This window comes from Colossoma macropomum, unplaced genomic scaffold (assembly GCF_904425465.1).
Source record: "Colossoma macropomum unplaced genomic scaffold, Colossoma_macropomum, whole genome shotgun sequence".
NCBI lineage: Eukaryota > Metazoa > Chordata > Actinopteri > Characiformes > Serrasalmidae > Colossoma > Colossoma macropomum.
Window position 1 is genome coordinate 17,506,167 of NW_023494791.1, and position 11,046 is coordinate 17,517,212.

General features: G+C 39.1%; 1 protein-coding gene across 1 annotated transcript; it reads right to left on the bottom strand.

Moving 5' to 3' along the window:
* Nucleotides 1-1,129: 1,129 nt before the first annotated feature.
* On the bottom strand, nt 1,130-10,392 carry cxcl12a (chemokine (C-X-C motif) ligand 12a (stromal cell-derived factor 1)). The gene is made up of 4 exons (XM_036574170.1): nt 10,257-10,392; nt 8,080-8,197; nt 5,282-5,365; nt 1,130-3,889 (listed from the first exon to the last, which is right to left on the bottom strand). Exons 1-4 carry the CDS (start codon nt 10,321-10,323, stop codon nt 3,859-3,861), a joined length of 300 nt encoding a protein of 99 aa, XP_036430063.1. The 5' UTR covers nt 10,324-10,392; the 3' UTR covers nt 1,130-3,858.
* Between the last annotated feature and the right edge of the window lie 654 nt (nt 10,393-11,046).

Here is an 11,046-nt window from a genome sequence, read left to right on the forward strand (position 1 = left end):
AAGTAAGATGGAATGTAGCACTAGAGCAGTTCAAAAAGATTCATTATAGGTATTGCACTTGAATATTTTTAGCATATTAGCATATTAAGTAAATTGTCATAAACCACAGTACTTTACTCTGATGGAAGGATTACAAGTCTGTACTGATTGTATGGCTAACATGACAGCACATAAGGATCTGATGAATTGGTGTGAAAAGCGAGGCTGTAGATTGTATTTAGTTTGGCTCACATCCCGTATCCGGAAGCTAAGGTGATTAAATGAGTTATATAAGCTTTTTTTTCTCCTTTCCCTTTTTTGTCACCTGATATCACTCAGTCTATCTACACTACGTCCCACACATTGGCTTAGAGTTGAGCATCGTATTTTTGTTTGTCCTGTGATGTAAACTTATTTTTCCTTTTAAGCTTATCAAATTATCATGAAAACAAAATGAGTTAAATTAAAGGGAAACTTCTTATTGAGATAAAGTAGTGGTTGACTCATTGTAGGCAGTATGTCTACTGTAATACTTCTGAAAGTGAAAGGACCCATTCACAGACATCAGTTTGCTTACCAAAATGTTGTTTTCTTCATTTTTGACACACTATTACAGCTTCACATATGTAGCACCTTGTTCTTTGACGTGTAATGATCTTTCCCGTTAAATAGCTATATGCAAAAGTTTGGGTACCACTGGTCAAATGAGTTGTTTTGCTGATTTTCTAAGTGACAATAAGTACACACGTTCTATACATTTTAATGCACGGTTAGTCTTTGTTTGCTTAATTTAACATATTGGGGAAAAAACACAAAATATGGCCTGTGCAAAAGTTATGGTACATTTTATATTTTATGTTTTTTTTTCCAATATGTTAAACTCAGCAAATAGAAATTGTGCACTACAAAAATTTCCAAAATTTCCAAGCTTATAGTAATCTCATAGGGGGTGTTCAAACTTTTGCATAGGGATGTAAGTGTTGTTAAAGGATGGTAATTGATACACCTTTTATTGTGGCTACCATTCTGATTGTACTAATAAACTTTAATCTGTATAGAGGCAACCTGCTATGTTTGTGTATTAATTGAAGATGGAAAATACTGGCAGTTCATAATGCCTGATAGCTTTCAATGAATATTTCAGACAGAATTCATAAATGTTGATTTATTTCAAAATATGAATGAAATCAAACTATAAGTACAAACTCATAAAAAAAGTAAATACAACATATATAATGGAGTAAGCTGCCATCTACATAGAAATGGTCTTCACATTGTTTGGGAGTTATGGGGAAAATATATACATTACAAATGGCAGTTAAAGGCTTAGTTCAAACACTGCTACTGTGGCTAACATCTTATGAAAGCCAGTATTGTCATTGAACACAAACCTTTCGAGGCAGGGGTACAAATTTGATTTCACAGACAAATAGATGAATGACCCCTTAAGCTGATGCATACTGGCATATTCTAACATTGTAATTTGGATCTGCTTTGAAAAAAATGCATGTTTACACCTTGCAACATGAACAAAGGAATGTGGTAGAGTATAATCTGAATACCTTCTATGATTTAAATTTAGTCTCTGACAGCTCAAATAATCTTAAGATTTTGATACGTCTTAGAAACTCCCCATGAAACTGTTGGGAAGTGAAAGTGGGTTTTAATTACAAATCAGTCATGTTTGTCTAGCAGGTGGAATATTCACAGTGATGTGACGAGGCAGGATTAACTGCCTACTTTCTGTACCCATGCTGCATAAATTTGACTCCACTCAATTCCACAGTGAACATGATCTAAATTTAGGCATCACTGCAGAACTTACAATGAAAGAGTTCATTGAGTCTATTGTTATTGTTAATGCCCACTAGTAGAATTAATGGTCAAATACCAAACTCAATGGCTCTTAAGGCATAAACTTGTTCTCTAACTTCAAAGCCACACATACATTTAAACAGCTTTCTCTAACATTCTTAATCAGCTCCTCTAGCAAAAGTAGCCAGTGTGAGAGAGGCAGAGGTTCATGAGTTGAGAGTTAATGGGTTGCACACATTTCATCAGGATTTCCTTGCTGCATTTCGAAGTAGTTAGATTCTTGCAGTTTTTCACATGACTGTATGAAATTCAGTGTCACCAGAGGCATAACCCCCAGAATAATGTGTGCACCCCCTTCCTCTGTAATCCTGAGTGGGCATTATGTTTTCCTGGCCTGTGTGCCTGCAGGCGGCTTGTGTAAAAGAGGACTGGCTGTTTTAATAGCACCACATTAAATCAGTTGATAGGATAAAATTGGCAGCGGTGTTACAGACAAATTCCATGCACCAATTTTCTTGAGAAGTGTTTAGCTCTGGTAGTCAGGAATGTATGCTGGTTTTGGAGGTCACGACATGTTTTGTTTATGGCCAAGAATTGCTGTAAACAAGAGACTGTTGTGCCAGACCAAGAGACATTTTTTCTTTTTTTTGAATGCCCATGTAAAAGTTGTTGTGTTTAAGTGCCCCTTTTGACCAGTGCCGCCCATTCGCTGAAAATATCACATGCCAATGCATTACACGGAAGGGGATGCTCATGGTGGTTGCATATTTATTAGATTCTTAAAATAACCTCTCTTTTAATGTTAAATGTATTTCTCTTTCTGGCCATGGAAAAGTGAACTAAGGCCATTCACCAAATTTGTGGATGCCGCTCCTCAGCTCTGCTGGGTTAGTTCTCTTTCTACAACAGAACGCAATAAATAAAGTGCATTGTTCTGCTACTAATGACAGGTAGTACAGATTTTAATCCAATAATTGTAAATTTCTACCTTTCAAACTACTCTTAATAGTAGGTCTATGTGTTATTCGTTTTTACCGCTAATGATATCAATATTAAGATAATTAGTTAGTTGGCTTTTTTCATTTCTTTGTTCTGTTGTTTTATGTTTACTGTATTTTGTAAACTTATTGTAAACTAACTTAAATTAGCTGTGCTTGGTACCATGTGGGCAAATCTGTTGTAGGTTTTATTTAACGTTTCATGTGCTGTGATTCCCCATCACAATTGCTCTGCACACACCGGCTGCTCAATTAGCAGTTTTACAGATCCAGATGTTTCTTTGCTTACAGAATGATAGAAATAAAAAAAAAACATTCCCTTCTCTTTTCCCTCGCAGCCTACTTCCAGTAAACCCAATTACACACTCTGAAGGAATTCGGAGTAGTTAGGGTCATGTAAGGTCCAAGGTCTCTAGGTTTACGTTTGTTTAAAAATTACACCCTGTTGATCAGAGAACAAAAACACGAGAAACTTTTCTCTTACCGAATACATATAATATTACTTTCACATGCAATATGCAGTGTTACAAAATTTTAAGATATGGATTATTTAAATATGATTATGAAATGGGGTGGGGAGAAAACCAATTGCCTTCACACTTGTCCTCCTAACAGATATGCTGTTATTTGGGCTCAGATCTGCACCAATGGACATCGTTCACAGATTTCCCTTCCTGTTCTAGGATGTAATGTGAAAAACCTTATGAGTTTGCTCCCAAATCACCAAATACTTCATTCAGTGCTACCTAACTCACTGTAACAGACAGGCAAGGAGCAAACACGACTCCAAAAATATCTCTTTACTGTTTAAAATTGATATAAAACATTATATATACATATCATACGTATAAAAACCACACTCATACATATATAATTGCACATTGCGCTAACACAGGAGGTGCCTATAGCAGTGGCAGAGACGATGGGGACGGACTGGTGTGCCGATTCATGGACAAGGAAGCAAGTTTGGCAGGTTAAGTGCTGGGTCAGCAAGCATGCCAGAGGAGTATATGGTACATATCTGTGGTGGTGGGCTGACAAACTGGCTTGCCATCCAGCTGGCTCCTTAGTTGATTTGTTGTTTGGCCTTCTTCATTCTGCAGAGACAAAAGACATATACAGTTAGAGCGAAACTGAAGCCAAAGCCCTAAAATAGACCAGAAAGCAGCAGAACACAGATAGATTAAAGCTGAGTTGTTGCATATGGACATTTTGGACACGGTTTCTACTGTTTCCTGCTCCCTTGTGCCAAGCTCTGGCTTTTGATAGTGAGTACCAAAATGGAATTAACAAGAGTTTGTTATTACTGAATGAATTCTGAATCAGCATCTTTAAGTGAAATTTGAGGGGAAGCAGGACCATTTAATGGCCTGCCAAACCCTCCACTGGAAAAGCACTTAGATCATACAGCCAGACTGTGCTTCTGGCCATACTGTGCAACAAACATGTCATTAGCTTTTACAGGCAGGGTTTTTTTCTGCACAGGTAGTTAATTAAGCAAAACTACCACGTTTGACAGTGATACAGCTTACAGCTACTGAATGGGCTTGCAATTCAGTAGCTGCATGGAAAGCTCAGTAAAATCAAACTGCACAAGCTTTGTCTTGCATTTAAGAGGTGTGCCATGTAACTGGTCTCCTTCAGTGGAGTCGGATGTACAGCTTCCCCTTTATCTGACTGAGCAGTATTGTACAGTGTGTGTCTAGCAGCCATTCAGGCCTGCAGAGCCATTGTCCACCTTTAACCATGACTGTTTTGTTGTGCAGACTGGACTGTTCACACCTTCCTGCCTCTTATATAGGTCTTATGTGTACGGAACACAATCCAATCCCACATTAGAATACATTCAGTCCAGTTGAGCAGCAAGATATGCAATTATGCACTGTAAAAGTGCAAAATACCTTCAAGTACAATGAAAATAGGGATTAGCTATTTCACATTTCAACATTTCATATAAAATGGGTAAATTTCCTGTTATGATTCAGTGTAACCACAGCACTGATTTTTGATTTATGATCAGAATCAGTTAGAAGGTTTTTAAGCCAGGGCCACAGTGTGAGAGCATGTTTCGCATTAGAAACCTAGGCAAAGGCTGGTAAGCATTAAAATCATGTTCAGCAACCCAAGGTATACATATTTCACAGATCCTTTTGAAGAACGAAGCCAGGGTTCATGGCTATAAAGTACATTGGCAAGGGGTTTTCCTGAGCAGTCAGAGAAATGTGAGAAACAGGAAAAGCAAAATAGTGCTGTCTCTTCAGTTACCCTGTTTTAATGTGATGGATAGGCATGAATCAATGATCATTAGGTTAAAGGAACAAAAGCTGCATTTGCATATCTGTACAATCGTTTGGAGACATTAAGTCTGACTATATGAAAACAGACAGATATTTAATTTCATGTTTCTCACAGTTAACCATTCTCCTCTGACTTACAGATCTAGAAAATCTAAAGATTCTAGACGTAGAGTCTAGAACATTTCTCCTTACTTTTCAAGGGCGTTCTTTAGGTACTGCTGCAGCCATTTCGTCTCAGGGTTGATGCACACTTCTTTGTTGTTCTTCAGTTTAGCGCTGTGAGAAAAATAGACCAGAATATGGTTAAACGTCTGATTAAAATATATTCACCCACACCACTCAGACACCTCACACAGCCTACTTGATTATTATGTGTCTTTTTAAAACGTTTGGTCACCCATTGTGAAGGAATTCTGAATGCAACACAAAAGAAATGCCATGGTCAGCATTAACCACACAATGACACACAGCAAAACAAGGATGAAGGAACTCAGTGAAAGGCTGGCTGGAGCTCACTGAAGCAGTTCTCATTCTTCAGTTTCTCTTTCATATAGAGTGATACACCCTTAGAGGCTGTTATTGTTTCTTACTGTTTTTCTCTTTCTTCATTCACTTGCAGGTCTTGACAAATTGTCAGACTGTGATCTCTGATCCCTCATGCCATTAGCAAGCACTATGGATTTGCCAAATGCTTTGTCAGATTGCTGCAAAAGGAGAAACCATATAGTTTTCTTGGTTACTCTGAGGTTAACCACTTACGTTTCTATATGCAAAAAAATAAACGCTTACCCATTAAACTACATGTGTATATTAAGTAAGCCCTAAAGTTATGTCTACTCCTGTGTTAAAGATTGCATAGGCGATTTTAGGCCTGAAGAAAAACCTTTGGTTTGTTGGTTTTAGCTCACGTTTAGTGCACGACTTTAAACAAGAAAGCAATTAGCCTACAATCTCTAACTCAGTAAATGACCTCTGTTATTTTGGAGTGTATAGGCTTAAGCTGTTGAGCTATTTATTGTGGTCAACTTCTCAGTGACCACAATGTTTTATTGCCCATGGTTACAAGGGTGTGCTTAAATACCCCACTTAACCCCATGCTCCAAAATCTAAAAATTGTTTAGGAGGTCACACGTGTTTAAAGGACTCACATCATGGAAAATGGGGAAAAGGGAATAGCTTGATAGAGTAGTATGCAAACACTGCTAAAAATGTAAAACATACTGTTTTTGAAATGTCACAAATCTTCACATTTACGTATATCCACTCATTCAGCCTACAGCCCCTCTTATTCACACTGAAGTTATAAGAAGTGTTTCAGCCCGGATTGCTTTTTAAATGAGGCACAATGAGGGTAGCCAATCAGAACAGAGATCATTTACACATATTAGCCTTAAAGGCACAGTAACAGAAACAGCCTGTTCAGTCTTATGGCTCAATGGAGTACAGAAAATGTGTACAAATAAATTAGGACTCTTCTGGTACACAAAACCACATAAACGTTATAAGAGGACAATAGTGGAAAAATGAAATACAACAAAAATTAAGGTTATGGGCTCTTTAAATTCAATCGAAAGGTGTGTTTATATTAGGATCCGAGATCCAAGGCTGACTTGTGAGGTGTCACTAACTTTGCTTTACTTAGTAACATTAAAACTTCTTAACTCTTAAAATCTCAGGCTTATTACATACTAAGGCTTATTATTCAGTAACTACAGGGACAATGAAAATTGGCTGAGCTCTTCTTAGGCTATACAAGTGTGTAATAAAACTTTGAGCCTGCTGGTGGATCCTGGCCATTTAAGGCGTTAACATAGAAAAAACAGCCTTAGCTTACATGCTTATCCACCACTGTGCCATATTAATGTACCATAATGATGCTGTGCATTGTACGTTTATAGCTATCTATGACTTAAAGATACCCTCTAATGTGATAGTGGTGTATCAGGACCTGGCATTTGCCTCTCTGTTTTGATTTTGTCAGCAGGGGTTAAGTGAGGCAGGCCTGTGGACAGCAGGTAGTAATTACTTCACAGCAAGTGAAGGCCAACAGAAAAAGCCTAGCATATAATGTTACCAGCTTCTCTCATCAGAACGGTTTTAGGGTATCAGGGATCTGGGAGTTTGGAGTGCTACTTCTGATCTGTTCTCTGGGGATTTCCGCTATGACTGTGTTGGCTACCTTAGCGTTTGTGTGCATAGGTGAGTATGTCCAGCTGTTTTTTTTTGCAATGATTTAAGTCACTACAATCTTTAAAACAAAGGTTCCTAAATGTTTTAGATGTGCAGGTCTAGGCTAAATCTTTGTTTTGTATAGAACTTTTTCATGTTTTAAGTTGTTTTATATTTATGTTTCTTCAAAAAAAAAAGCATCTATTAAAATGTTCTGTAGAGAATAAAGTGTTTCTTCTATGGCATTGCTTCAGAGAACTCTTTTTGGCACCTCTGGTTTTAAGTGTTTTGGTGAGTTGCAGACTTGTGAAATGTGGTTTCGTATTACATAACGGCCTGTTAATTTGTGGTATAGTTTGTGGTATTTTTGAAAGAAAAAACACTAAGAATGCTGCTAATTACTGGCTGTCTGAGGCGCTAAACTCAACTCATGTGGAAACAGGGACGAAGTATGACTCTCAACAGCAGGCGAAGCTATAATGTGTAGAAGGTTTATCAGGCACAATAGGTGAGAAAGCACTTCAAGGAGAACTCCGTTTTGGACCCCTATGATGTGTTCCTGTACGAAACAAAACTGCATCCAAGCCTAGAAGACCACCCCCTGTAGCATTTCCTCTGCATGTGCCTAATTGTGAGAGTTTGACCGAGAGCATAAAGCCTGACAGGGGAGGCCTGTTCCGGATCTATTCAGAGTTCCTTCAACAGTGGGAGATTGATGGTGTGAAATGATGGGTAGAGGGGTTCAGTAAGACACCCCCCAAGAAGTAGCGCTGCGTCGGGATCGACGAGCGTGTGAGAAAGACGCTGCAGAAGATACTCACATGACTTGGAAGGGGCAGTTGGGTGTGTGGACGAACTTTAGCTCACGAATGTTCCTCTGTGGCACTGTGTTGACTGTAGAGCGGCACCAGCACCTCTCTACCAGACTGATGGGCTTGGCTGTATGAGAAGAAGAGAAGACCACATTATAGATAGAGCATGTAACAGTATAAAAAATAATGCTGTGAATTTGCATTACAGTTAGTTATATAAGATAAAAATGTTACATCATTACATTAACACGATTCCTGCCAAAAAAGTCAACCGAAAGACAGTAATTATGCTGGTGTCACAAATTTAGTTCATGTGCAGCTGACTGATATATTTGTACAGTGTAAAATAAAAGCACCATGTGATACCTTTAAATTCAGTGTACAGAGTTCTGACCCTAATTATACACACCCCAGCTCTACAGACATGCGGCTTAGCAGCCTATTACTGCATGGACTCCCTCTTGTTGTGCATGCTATTATGTTGTCTAAATGGACATCTTTTGTCCTTTGCTTTTAAATGAGATCCAAAGCAGATGTGTTCAATCAAACTGTTGTTAAACGAAACACTCATTTTAGATCAGATTCACCTTTGTAATTTTTCATTTTTCATTTCATTACGCAAAGCTGTTCAAATGGCTTACATATTTATATGTACATTTTTTTTAGTAATAATATCATTAGAGTTCATTCAGAATTCTAGACCATGATAAACAATTTAAAGCACAAGAAAGAGCAGGCAGTACATGCAAGGGAGTACATGCAGAAACCCATTTTAGAACTGAACCATTAATCAATGAATCACTGGCGCGCATGAACATGTTTGCACGTGATTTGACTTGTTTGACAGTCGACATTTATGCATGTTTATTGTGCAATCCACATATGCACTGCTTTGTCTATGTATTTTGTATTAATTAGAATATGCGTCCAAATGTAGATTGGGCAGTGAAATGGAAAACAGAATCATTTTCAACTTAGGAGCACCATCAAATCCAAACTATTGCACCTAATAAAGAAGACTTGGGATAAGAAAAAGGACAAAATAAAGCAATAAATAAATGCACTTCTACACTGATTAGTACTGAAAACTTTTAGCTCAACCCAAACACGAGCAGTAATTGGAGCCATTAATCTCACTGCTGTGTTTTCCTAACTGCAGCTGCCACATTACTGCAGGCTGAGTGTGAACATGGAGTGGACAGACTGCTGGCCAAATGGAGGTTTCCACCATGCTTCCTATATAGTGCATTACAATAAAGGCTTCTGCACCCAAGTGCACTTAAAGTCAAATAGTAAGGCATTTGGGATTCAGCCTGTTTGAAACGCGAAGGCGTCCCCGCGCAGGACCCCCAACATTTCATCCATGAGCAGTTGTGCTTTCGGCACGCAGCCTAAGCGGACATCGCCCACTCACAGAGCCCCGAGGGTGAGAAGTACCTGCGAGCTCCATGTTAGAGGAGTTTAGAACATGCCAGGTAGTCTATCTCTATTGTTATGGTAAAGAGGGGTCTATACAGCCCCCCTCCCCGCGCTTTGGCCCATTGAAGTGCAGCTTGGCGCTGCCTGTGCTCTTTTGGTTTTACCTCCTAATTTGTGGCTAATTAAAAGGAAACAAAGCAAGTGACAAATACACACATTAAGCAGCGGCATGCCGCTCTGCTGAGCGCACGTTTCTGACGGACAAACACGGCACAGAGACCGTTCATAAAAAGTGCGTTGAAAGCAGAACTCCGTTGAATCAAATCCAAAAAAGAGTAGGCAAATGGTTAAAAATTGTATTATCAGGGTCAAATGAGGGCCATAAATGCAAAACGCACATCAGGCTTGTATAAATGGCAATTTGAGGTTAACATGTAAGTCAGCCTGCATGAAAATAATGATTAAGCCTATGCAATCGCCAGATGCAATGATTATACAGCATATGCTAGCTTGCATTAACAGGAGCAGCCTATGCAGTGTAACCAAATGCCACTTTGCATTAAAATAATGATGTAATCCACCTAATGCAACCCAAACCCATCGCCTCTGTGAATCTCTCCAACTGTTGCTCCTGCACTCCTATCAGAATTAGAAGAAAGCATCGCTGAATCTGTACACAGCGCGAGGAATTTGCACACAAAATCACATATTTTCAAGTATCCCACGTTCATCTCAGTCCCGTAAAGAAGCAGCGAAGAACAGCTCACCGTGCGAAATCGTCCCGTAGATGGCCACCGCGATGAGCGTTGCCACTAGAACAGCTTTCAGCTCCATGCTGTAGCGCGTGTGTGAGAGCGTGTGTGTGTCGAGATCCGCAGAGCGCACTGTGGAGGCGCTGTGCGCGCTGCCCTTAAATCCGGGACCACTTGGACAAAAGGGGGCTGTTCCCTCCGTGATCTAGGCGCTCCTGCCATTACAAACACACTCCATTAAAAAACTGTCATGGTCCGTGTCAAAATACATGAAGGGACATTTTGTGGGATTTTAGACGTCCCCAAATAGAGGGGACATCCTCCAACCCCTGATTTTTACCCATCTGATTTTGTTATTATTCTCGATTAAAGAAGGAAGCAGGAAGGATGAGTGCTGCACGTGTTCACTCTTGCACTATTTAATAAAAAGGTGCCCAAAAAGGATCTGTGCCATAACAGAACCACTTTTAGCTCCCAAATAAGCATTCAGTGGATGGTTGTTGTAAAAAACAAGCTTAGTAAATGAGATGTGTGAGTGTGAAGAACATTTTGACCCCCATACAGTGTAAAGGTTCTATACTGCTGGAAAGTTTTTCCTATAAGTATACAACCAAACCAAAGAACCTTCAAGGAACCTTTATTTTTATGACTGTAGTTTACCCATCCTACAAGTTTTAAGTAATCCAGTATTTTCTGCCCGCAAAGTCATGCACATGGGTAAAAAGTAAGGAATATAGCTTTGTCCTGAGGTAAACTGAACAAATGGGTTTTTGGACAAATGTGCTAGAACACAAAAAACCCTAAA